The 12,291-nt window shown below is 38.9% G+C and overlaps 1 protein-coding gene across 4 annotated transcripts in view; it reads left to right on the forward strand.

Annotated features, from left to right (window-relative positions):
* The window catches only part of MFSD6 (major facilitator superfamily domain containing 6), a 70,640-nt gene that overhangs the window by 15,462 nt on the left and 42,887 nt on the right, over positions 1-12,291 (forward strand). For 3 of the 4 annotated variants that reach the window (XM_082467047.1, XM_082467048.1, XM_082467049.1), the window contains exon 2: positions 9,992-11,603. In XM_082467047.1, the coding sequence (XP_082323173.1) occupies positions 10,045-11,603 (1,559 nt within the window). In that variant the 5' untranslated portion in view covers positions 9,992-10,044. Of the gene's footprint in view, positions 1-9,991; positions 11,604-12,291 lie in introns of those variants that run through there. The other variant, XM_082467050.1, reaches the window with a different exon arrangement.

Below are 12,291 nucleotides of genomic sequence, written 5' to 3' on the forward strand. Positions count from 1 at the left end.
TAATTCATGATTTTTGAATGTAGGCGTTATCTGTTGTCTTCCCACTATGGAAGATACAGAGTTACTCTCCATGCTGCCCCGGCTCTCTGTGCCCATTCAGCCTTCTCATTTCCCTATCTTCCCCATATGGTTACGTGGCAATTTTGGTTAGTTCAGTAGTCACTACTTACATTAGTATGACTCTGTGATCGAAGCTGAGACATGTAGTAAACTATGATTATTTTTCTTTTCTTGTGCAACTTTTTGTTTTCTTACAGTGTTTTGTTTATCTTTCTCTAAACTTACCAGTAATTCATCCCTAAACTCTTCACCAGTGGTCTAAATTTCCTCTTAGGACATTCAGATGTATTGGTATTCTGCAGGTGTCACTTTGCTGACAAAGCCTCTCCTGGAACCTGCACACCTGACCCAGCTACACTGGCCGCCTTTTGTGTCATCCTGGGATCTCCAGTCACCAGAATGCCGTATTCCCTTTGCCTCTCTCCTATGTTAGTTCTCTTATTTTCTAAATTCCATGTCTTACTCTCTCTTGTTTTATTCCCTTGTTTTGGCAGTGCACAACCTGAGAAAGGGTATATGAGAGGTACATTTCTTTTGAGAAATTGCATATGTGAAATGTCTTTCTTTTACCTATAAACTTGAATGATAATTGGGTTGAGTACAGCTTCCAGTGTTGTTGTTGAGATATCTGAAGCCATTCTGGTCCCTGATCCTTAGTATGTGACACATTTTATTCTCTGAAAGTTTGTAGGGCCGTCTGTTTTGTTCTGATGTTCTGAAAGCTTGATGATGTACTTTGGCTTGGATGTATTTTATCCACTGTGTTAAGTACTCCGTGGTCATTTCAGACAACTCATATATCTTTCAGTTCGGAGAAATTTTCTTGAATTAAAAAGATTCCCATCTCTCAATTTTCTCTGTTTTTCTCTTGGAGTTCCTGTTTTTTAGGTACTTGACTTTCTGGGTGATCCTATATTTGTCTTGTCTTTTCTCTCCTGCTTTCATCTCTTTTCTTTTTCGCTTCATATTTTAAGTTCTTTTTTTGTTGTTGAAAAATAATATAGTTCACTGACTTTTTATAACGTGAATACTTCCATTTAATAAAGATTCAGATAAAAACAAAAACAAAAAAACCCCAAACCCCCAAATTATCAGGACCCCAGAACTCCTTCTAGCTGCTACGTCACCCAAGGGTAATACTATCTTGAATGTTTTTAATTAATCTTTTTTATTCTGAGATAATTATAGATTCACACACAGTTGTAAGAAATAATAGAGATAGCGCATTTATCCAGTACCCACTTTCCCCCAGTGGTAACATCTTTCAAACCTTAGTATAATAGCAAAACTTTAGTATAATAGCACAACTAGGATACTGACATTGATACAGTCAAGATACAGACCATTTTTATCACCACTAGATCCCTCATGTTGCCCTTTTGTAGCCGCCTCCACTTTCCTCCCACCTCTACTCCCTACTGAACCCCTGGCAATCACTTATATGTTCTCCATTTCAGTAATTTTGTCACTCTGAGAATGATATATGAATGGAATCATACAGTGGATAATCTTTTGAGATTGGCTTTTTTCACTCTTTATAATTCTCTGGAGATTCATTCAGGTTATTGTATGTGTCAGTCATTTATTCCTTTTTATTGCTGAACAATTTTCCATGGTACGGAGGTACCAGTTTGTTTAACCATTCATCTATGAAGGACATCTGAGTTACTTCCAGTTTTCGGCTATTACAGATAAAAGATGCAGTAAACATTTGTGTACAGGTTTCTGTGTGAAAATAAGTTTTCAGTTCTCTGGGATAACTGCCCAGAAGTGCAGTTGCTGGGTCACGTGGTAGTCACGTGTTTGGATTTATAAGAAACTGCCAAACTGCTTTGCAGAGTGGCTGTACCATTTTACATCCTCAGCAGCAATGTATGAGGGATTTAGTTTCTCTTTATCCTTGTCAGAATTTGGTGGTGTTACTATTTTTATTTTAGCTGTTCTTATAGGTGTATAGTGATGTATCATGTTTTTAATTTACATTTTCCTAACGGTTAATGACAATGAACATCTTTTCGTGTGTTTATTTGCATCTGTATATCCTGTATATTCTCTTTGGTGAAATGTCTCTTCATGTCTTATCTGTTTTCTAATTGGATTGTTTGGTATATTTTCTGTTGAGTTTTGAGAATTCTTGACATATTCTAGATACTAGCCCTTTGTTGAATATGTGGCTTGCAAATATTTTCTCCCAGTTTATAGCTTGTTTTTTCATTCTTTTAATAGAGCCTTTCACAGAGCAAAAGTTTCAAATTTTGATAAAGTCTAATTGTTCATTTTTTCGTTTTTTGAGTCATGCTTTTGGTGTTAAGTCTAAGAACCGTTTGCCTAGCACTAGAACCTGAAGATTTTCTCCTAGGTTTTTTTTTCCTAAAAGTTTTACAGTTTTACATTTAAATCCATGAATCCATTTTGAGTGAGTATTCATATAAGGTATGAGACTTAAGTTGACATTCATTTTTTGCCTATTGATGACTGATTGCACCAGCACTATTTGTTGAAAAGTTTTTTATCTTTCTCCCATCGAATTGTTTTTGCATCTTTGTCAAATATCACTTGGACATATTTGTGTGGATTTATTCCTGTGCTCTCTGTTCTGTTCCATTGATCTATGTGTCTGTTCTTCCACCAGTACCACATAGTGGTGATTAGTATGTGGCTAAGTAATAAATCTTCTTTTTCAAAATTGCTTTAGCTATTCTAGTTCCCTTTCCTTTTCAGATAAATTTTAGAGTAATCTCACCTATATCCACAAAAAAATCTTGTTGGGATTTTGATAGGGACTGTGTTAAACCTGTATATAAATTTGAGGATAATTGAAATCTTTACTGTGTTGAGTGTTCCACCCCATGAACATGGTATGGTTCTCCATTTATTTAAATTTTTAATTTCTTTTATCAGCATTTTGTAGTTTTCAGCATACAGTCCTGTACATGTTTTGTTAATTTATACTGAAATATTTCTTCTTTCTAGACGCTTTTGTAGCTTTTTTGGGATTTCCTACATAGACAGTCATGCCAACTGCAAATAGAGACAGTTTCTTCCTTTTTGATCCGTATGCCTTTTGTTTCCTTTCTTTTTCCTTATTGCGCTGGCTAGAACTTCCAACACAAAGTTGCATAAGAATGATGAGACCAGACAGTCTTCCCTTCTTCCCTATCTTAGAGAAAAAGCATTCAGTCTTTCACCATTAAGTGTAATGTTACCTGTGGGTTTTTGTAGGCGATCTTTATCAAGTTGAGGAGGATCCCCTTTATTCCTATTTTTCTGAGACTTTTCCTGAATGAGTGTTTAATTTTGTCAAATGCTTTTTTCTGCATCAATTAATAGGATTATGATACTTTTTTTTTAATAAATTTATTTATTTTATTTATTTATTTTTGGCTGCACTGGGTCTTCACTGCTGCTTGTGGGCTTTCTCTAGTTGCAGCAAGCAGGGGCTACCCTTCGTTTTGGTGCGCGGGCTTCTCATTGCGGTGGCTTCTCCCGCTGTGGAGCACGGGCTCTAGGCACGCGGGTTTCCGTAGTTGTGGCACGTGGGCTCAGTAGTTGTGGCTCGCAGACTCCAGAGCGCAGGCTCAGCAGCTGTGGCGCATGGGCCCAGCTGCTCCGCGGCATGTGGGATCTCCCCGGACCAGGGCTCGAACCCACGTCCCCTGCATCGGCAGGCGGGCTCTCAATCACTGTGCCACCAGGGAAGCCCCATGATACTTTTTTCTCTTTACCTTGTTTATATGATGGATTACATTGATTGATTTTCAAATATTGCACCAGGCTTGCATCCTTGGAATAAATCCCACATGGTCATATGCACAATTCTTTCTACATATTGCTAAATTTTCTTTTCTAACACTTAGTTAAGGATTTTTGTGTCTGTGTTTATAGGGATATTGGTCCATAGTTTTCTGGGTTTTGGACTTTTTTTCTGGAGACAGGAGTCTCACTTGATAATTCTTTTCTTTTGGCATTTAAAAAATATTGTATTCCTTCTGGTGTCCATGGTTTCTGATAAAAAATCTGCTATCATTTGAATAGTTTTTCCCCTGTTGGTAAGTTGTGATTCCTGTCTCTGCCGTCAAGATTTTTTCTTTGTCTTTGGTTTTTATAGTTTGACTATGATGTGTCTTGGTGTGGGTTTCTCTTGTTTAGAATTCATTCACCTTCTTGAATCTGTAGGTTTATGTCTTCTGCCAATTTGAGAGGTTTTCAGCCTTTATTCCTTTGAGTAATTCAGTACTGCCCTTTTCCTCTTCTCCTTCAAGGACTCTGATGACATTAATGTTCAATCTTTTGTTATAGTCCCACAGGTTCTTGAGGCTCTGTTAATTTTTTTCAGTCTATTTTCTTTCTGTTGTTCAGATTGTATGATTCCTATTATTCTTTCAGCTCACTGATTCTTCCCTCTCCTCCATTCTGCTGTTGAGTGCATGCATTGAGTTTTTCATATTTTGGTTATTGTATTTTACAGTTCTAAAACTTCCATTTTGTTTTTCTTTTTATATTATATTTCTTTGCTGAGACTTTCTATTTCTGTGCTTCAACTTTCTATTTTTTTTTCATTTGTTTCAAGCATGTTTGTAATTGCTTGTTGAAGCATTTTTGATAGCCGTTTTAAAATCCTTGTTACCTTATTCTAACATTCCTCTCATTTTGGTGTTGGCATCTACTGTCTTTCTTCACTCAGTTTGAGGTCTTCCTGATTCTTGGTATGATGGTTTTTTTAATTGAAACCTGGACACTTGGGGTTTTATGTTGTGAGACTCTGGATCTTACTTAAGCCTTCTGTTTTAGCTGGATTTTTTCTGACACTGCCCTGGCAAGGGAATGGGAGATGCTGCCTCATTATTGCCAGATGGAGGTAGAAGTCCAGGTTCCCCACTCAGCCTGTGCTGACGCCTGCAGTAGAGATGGGTGTTCTGGCTCATGATTAGGTGTCCACTGATACCTCCCTGGCTGGGAGGGGTAGGAGTGCCTTTTTACTGCTCCCCACATGGCCTCCCGTGGATACCACAGTGGAGGAGGGGGGAGTAATCTTGTTACTGCTGGGTGGTGGTGAAAGTTCTGACTCTCCACCGGGCCTCCTCTGACACCACCTCAGTGGGGAAAGGGTGCCTTGTCAATCTGACAGGTGGGGGTGGAAGTCCAGATTCCCCATGTGGCCTCCACCGACACTGCTGTGGGGATGTGGCCTCATTACCTCCTAGCAGTGATGAAAGTCTCAGCCCCGTACTTGACCTTCTCTGACACCAACTCGGCTGAGGGGTTGGGGTCCTCTGTTATAGCTGGTGGAGGTGGAAGTCTAGGTTCCCCATTTGGCCTTTGCTAGTAGAGGTGGGAGTGGGACAGGCTTTTCTTTCTCTGTGGTATTTAACTGGAATAGAGCAATTATCTATAGCTTTCTGTTTTTCTAGACTGCCCTTTCCTGGTTCTTTGGCTGGAGAGGCCCAGTTCTTTTTTTTTTTTTTTTTTTTGGTCTGTCCTCATTAACGTTTCTGAGTTCTTTAGCCCCACTCATCGTTGTGTTGTCCTTTGGGTATCAAGTCCCCTAGCAGGTCTGCCTTTTTCTGCCTACGTTTTAGAGTCTTCTATGTTTGTTTTATATATAATGTCCAAGATTTTTAGTTGTACTTAGCAGGAGCAGTAGGGAGAAGTATGTCTACTTCATCTTCTCAGAAGCAGAAGTCTACCTGGCTTATAATAGCATAAATTAGTTTTGCCAACTTTTGAACTCTGTATCAGTGGAATCATGTAGTATATGTTCTTTTGGTTTTTGCTTCTCTCATTCCATATTATGTTTGTGAGATTTATCCTTGTCATTGTACGTATTTGTAGTTTCTTCATTTTTATTGCTATATGGCATTTCATTGTATGGATGTAACACAATTTATATATTCTGCTGTGGACAGGTTGCTCCCAGTTTGGGGCTATTAAAATTGTCCTGAACATTTCTGTAGATATCATTTGGTGAATATATTACTATTTAATATACATACCTTAGACTTGTCATAGGCTATACATTCAGGATTAATAGCTATTCCCAGACAGTTATTAGTGTATCACTTTACACTCCCACCAGCAATATATGAGAGTTCCAGTTGCTCCACATCCTCACCAACACTTGGTATTATTTGTCTTATTTATTTTTCCCATTTTGGAGGTATGTTACATTATTGCATTCTGGTTTTAATTTGCTTTCACTGCTCACTTTAGTCAAGTTGAGCATCTTTTTATATATTTATTCACCATTTGCATAAGCTCTTTTGTGAAGTGCCTGTTCAAGTCTTTCGCTCATTCTTCTTATTGGGCTACTTGATATTTTCCTATAAATTTTAAGAAGGATTCTTTATATATCAGATACATTCTTGTGTCAAATATATATAATATTCACCCTCACCAGAATACCTTCTCCTACTCTTTGGCTTGCCATTTCAGATTTAACGTTGCCTTTTTATGAACAGAAGCTCTTGATTTTAATGTGCTCCAATTTATTTTTTTCTTCCTTAATGCTTAGCACTTTTTATGTCCTATTTAATAAATCTTTTTTCTATCCTGAGAGCTTCAAGATGGTTTTCTGTGTTTTCTTCTAAAAATTATGTTATTTTATCTTTTACTTTTAGATATACAATTCATCTGGAATTTATTTTTATATGATGTGAGGTCGAGGTATCTGTTTATTGTTGTTGTTTTTTCTAAGTCACCTAAAATTTTTCTTCCACATCATCTGTTAATTTTTCATTTGTGCTCTTTTTTCTTTTTCTTTTTTTAAAAATAAATTTATAAATTTATAAATTTATTTATTTGGCTGTGTTGGGTCTTCATTGTTGCACGCGGGCTTTCTCTAGTTGCAGCTAGCGGGGGCTACTCTTCGTTGCAGTGCATGGGCTTCTCATTGCGGTGGCTTCTCTTGTTGTGTAGCACGGGCTCTAGGCACATGGGCTTCAGTAGTTGTGGCTCACGGGCTCTAGAGTGCAGGCTCAGTAGTTGTGGCGCACGGGCTTAGTTGCTCTGCGGCATGTAGGATCTTCCCGGACCAGGGCTCGAACCCATGTCCCCTGCTTTGGCAGGTGGATTCTTAACCACTGCGCCGCCAGGGACGTCTCTGTGCTCTTTTTTCTATAACACATTTTTATAGCTTTTTTTTTCATTCAAGCATTCCTTCCTCCTCCTCCTCCTTCTTAAAAAATATGTATTATCTTATTTTTGTTTCATAGTTGCATTTCTTTTCCTATTTCTAAAGATATTAATAATATATTTTAAAAAATATTTTCCTCCTCACAGAGCTTCTATTTTCTCCATATTGTTTTTTTTTTTCCTGTTTATTTTGGTTCTATCTTTCCTGTAAGAGACTTTCCTTAAATATCTTGTAATTCTCGGTGACTGCTCATTTTTAGTGGCAGGGCTAGATAAGACTCTGAACTCCTGTGTGGAGTGATTTGGTTGGGTTCTTTAGTTGGGGAGGCTTCAATATCAGGATTGAGAGGTCATTTCTCTTGGGCTAGTCAGATTCTCCCCGGAAGAACCTTCCAGTTCTTGCCAGCCTCTGGGAGGATGAAAGCCTTGGAGGATAAAAGCCTTGCTAGCCTCTGGGAACCTAGTGAGGTTAAGTGGGATGGGGGCTGGAGTCGGGGCCAGGGCTTGAATCTAGGATGTGTATGTTCACTTAGTGCCCCCTGTTTTCAATATGGCACCCCTACTCTCAACTGTTCCTGTTACTCTATGGCTCAAGAACCTCTGTTTCATCCTCTCCAGAGGGAAAAACCTCTAGTTGTTTGGCTAGCTATGTGGAGTGGAGAAGGGAATTGGGCATTCAGAGTTAGGGGTCCAGACTTTCGATTAACTCTGTAGTTAGCAGCAAGCCCCCCCTCAAACACACACACTCTTACTTGCAGATAACCTAATATGGCCAACCCATGAGCCTTTGAGGGATTCTGAGGAACAAATTGTATTAGTTCTTGCTTTTCCCACTGTCAACCAGGGTTTCAGCTTTCTCAGATTTACCGTGATTTACCAGTTGTCTATGTTCTGGCTTCCAGAATTTTATTTTATTGCTATTATGTACCCTTTAATTTTCCCAGCTTGGATTATGACTTTAAAAGTGTGTGTGTGTGTGTGTGTGTGTGTGTGTGTGTGTGTGTGTGTTGTTATTTTAGTTGAATTTAGGGATGGAGTAAAACCAGATGCACTCAATCTGCCATTTTTACCTGGAAGTGTCATATAATTTTATACATTTTAAAAACAAATATTTCTTTCAAGTTTGAGCTCAAAATGAAATTAATTTAGAAAATAAGTCCAAAGGAGAATTGCTGTTCTTTTCAGGTGATGAAATAGAATTGGAGCTGCTGACTTGGGTAGGCAGAGGCAATAATGATGAAAGAAAAATAAGTAGAGAACATTGAGGAAGACCTTTTAGTATGATTTGGGAACTAGAGAGAGGTGATGGTTGCACAGCACTGTGAATGTACTAATTCTACTAAATCTTTTACTTTGAAATGGTTAATTGTATGTTATATGAATTTTACCTCAAATAAAAAAATTTTAACCTAAGTAAAAGCAATACATGAACATTTTCAAAGCTTATAGCTACGTTGACACCTGGCTTTGGGGGTAAAAGATAAACTGACTTATTACACAGGCCTCAGTAAGTTATGTTTCTATTGTCTGCCTAGGAGCTATGTAGAGATTTTAAAATGTTTACAAGCATGATTCTGGAAGATCTTCAGAAATTTATTCTTCATTTGGGGAAAAGGGAGAGCAAGATGTGTTCCAAGGGGTGGCAAGTGGAGTTATTTCTCTCTAGTAAAGAAGATGAAATGAATTAATAAGTATTTAATATGTATACCACCTACATCCATTTATATTCGTTGCAACTTGACAAATCTTGATGCAAGCAAGACCTTTTGACTCTTTAATCATTTGTATAATAGAAGAAAGGGAAATTCTGGTGGAATGTGGCACAGTTCCTATAAATTTATGCCTTTGATATATTGCTTATCTTTCATATGAAGCACCCTGTCTCATAAAAAGGTTTAATAGCACTTTATTATCCAAAATATGGTATTTGGCAGTTCAGTGTGGTGTATTAGAGCATGTGTCCTAAAGCCATAATATTAGGGTTCAAATCCTTGCTCTGCCACATGTGAGTATTTAAACTCACCATGCCTCATTTTTCTCATCTGTAAAATGGAGAAGATAATAGGGTTATTTTAATGAATATGAATTAATACATTTAAAGATCTTTCAGTGTTGCCTGGCACAGAGTACATGCTCAATAAATGCTATCTGCTATTTTTTTTCTGACATTTTCTTACACTGTAATCTATAAAAGCACATCTGGAAAATGTATGTGATATAAGCAGCATAAAGACTACTTCCTTACCAGGATATCATTGGCATGGCTGTAGTGACCAACTACAGATGCAAACGTGCAATTGGCTCCCTCTTTCTCATCACATTTGCGGTTGTGGTTAAGAGCTTATTTCTGTTTTTCTCTAAAAACTGAACGGTTTTAGCTACCTTTATTTTCTAAGAATTCTGGACTTCATAGTGCAGTGGATTTATTTGAAAAGTAAAACCAAGAAACTATAAATACTGTTTACTTTCAATTCCCTCTATTTGGTTTGGACATAATCCCTATCATTTGTACATTTTCCATAGGAATCAATGAATAGATTGAGAATGAACGTGAGCTATACACCTGTCATTAGAAGATGTAATTAGTCAGTCAGTGGCCACAAAGCGAGTACTTGATTTTTTGAAAGCTATTTTTCTTTATCAGTACTGTATGGCTGCAAGTGATAAGTTGTGATGGTTCTCTCTCACAATTACTATTTTTAGTTGTAGTTTGAAACTCCTCAGTTTCCGGCAAGATGAAGCTCTATGTCTAAATGTTATCATTTTCATACTAAGCCTTCTTTTAAATTTTACTTTACAGATCAACAACCAAAATTTTGAAGGTCATCAACTTTCTGATGGTGGTGATAAGCCATGGCGACAGATGATAAAGTTGCCATCTTAACCGATGATGAAGAGGAACAGAAGAGAAAATATGTGCTTGCCGATCCTTTTAATGGTATTTCCAGGGAACCAGAACCACCTTCAAATGAAACACCTTCCCCCTCTGAAACAGCTGCTATTCCTGAGGAGGAAATAGACTGGATAGAGAAACATTGCGTTAAAATAAACAATGATCTTCTAATTTCCAAGGTCTTTTATTTTTTCTTTTACTCTGCATATGGCTCTCTTTACCCCCTTTTGCCTGTGTATTATAAGCAGCTGGGAATGTCACCAAGCCAGAGTGGGCTGCTGGTAGGTATTCGATACTTCATTGAATTCTGCAGTGCCCCTTTTTGGGGTGTAGTTGCAGATCGCTTTAAAAAAGGCAAAATTGTCCTCCTCTTTTCCCTTTTGTGTTGGGTTTTATTCAACCTGGGCATCGGATTTGTCAAACCTGCTACCTTGCGGTGTGTACCAAAGATTCCTCCAAGAGCTCATCCCACCAGTTCAAGCCACCTGTTCACTCTCCTGCCAACGAATTCCTCCACTGTCTCTTCCATTACCACATCACCAGGAATTCGTGAGAAAAGGAACCTGCCTCCTTACAATGGGTCAGAGATGTTAGAAGCAGGGCACAGTGTCATGGAAACTGTCATCTTCTCGACAGCTCCAAACAAGACCAGTGTGCCCACTCTGCAGCCTCAGACTGATGAAATTACTGACCATGTTATGAACTTGACCATGAACCCAAGCACTGCAACCTCTGCCCCCCCAGGAAATGCAACCTGGGAGACAACCACTTCTGTTGTCACTACCACCAAATCTTTACCTTCTGACCAAGTCACTCTTGTTTATGATCAACAAGAAGTAGAAGCTATATTCTTGGTGATCTTGGTAGTTGTCATAATAGGAGAATTTTTCAGTGCCTCCTCTGTCACGATTGTGGACACGGTAACACTCCAGTATCTGGGAAAGCACAGAGACCGCTATGGACTGCAACGCATGTGGGGCTCCCTGGGCTGGGGCCTGGCGATGCTGTCCGTGGGCATTGGCATTGACTACACCCACGTGGGCGTGCTCATCAATGGGAAGGGGTGTAAGCCCCCTGAATACCGGAACTACCAGATTGTCTTCATCGTCTTTGGGGTTCTCATGACCATGGCCTTGATCGTCGCTACTCAGTTCCGGTTCCGCTACAACCACTTCAAAAACAGTGAAAATAAAGGGAAAGAGGTGGAGATCCCGCAAGTAGAGAGGAACAGCTCCACAGAATCCTCTGAGGAGACACCAACCGCCGCCAGCCACTCGCAGGCCTTCAACTTCTGGGACTTAATCAGGCTGCTTTGCAGTGTGCAGTACGGCTCCGTGTTGTTCGTGGCTTGGTTTATGGGTTTCGGATACGGCTTCGTGTTCACCTTTCTCTACTGGCATTTGGAGGACCTGAATGGAACGACAACTCTCTTCGGGGTCTGTTCAGTCCTGAGCCATGTGTCCGAGCTGACAGCTTATTTTTTCAGTCACAAGCTTATTGAATTGATTGGCCACATCAGGTAAGAACATGTGTACTGTTGCTGCCCCTCAGCAGTTGAACTTTACCTTTTCATAGTTTATAGCTCCTTTGAGCACATTTAAGGATATTACCATTTGTGTTGGGGGTAGGGTTGGGGTGGGAATGGGGATTTCTGTTTCTCTTTCTCTTTAAAATAGAAACAAAAGGAAGGAAGTGATGAACCTAGTTGGATTATCTCAAACAAAATATGCTGTTTCTGCTCTGTATGCTAAGAGAATCTTACAGTAAATGTTTTCAGGTATAGGAACACCAGTTTAGTCAACTGTATGATTCCATGGACCTTGAAGGGTCCGACCACCTGTCTCAGGCATTTATGAAGAGGGGCTTAAGTGGATAAAGAGGATTATGTTTTTTTAGCCTTCAGTTATTCTCAGCCGCTTGCTGACACAGAAAGACCTTGAATATATGGTGTATGAAGATGTCCATTATATTTAATAAAGCTGTGATGTGACCCACCATCATCCCTAATCCATGATATTATGTGGAAGAGAATCTTACATATTTTTTTCTGATTATTACATGAGTCTCTGCGTTTTTATCTGCCACGAAGACATGGGACATTTAAAAATCTTCTTTCTACCTAAAACTTCCCGTGTAATCCTTTTCAGCAAAAAATCTATAAATGCCCGGTGTTTCTTGTGTAATGTTTCTCACCATTAATGTTTGTC

The sequence above is a fragment of the Balaenoptera physalus genome (genome assembly GCF_965194825.1).
Source record: "Balaenoptera physalus genome assembly, chromosome: 6".
Taxonomy (NCBI): Eukaryota; Metazoa; Chordata; class Mammalia; order Artiodactyla; family Balaenopteridae; genus Balaenoptera; species Balaenoptera physalus.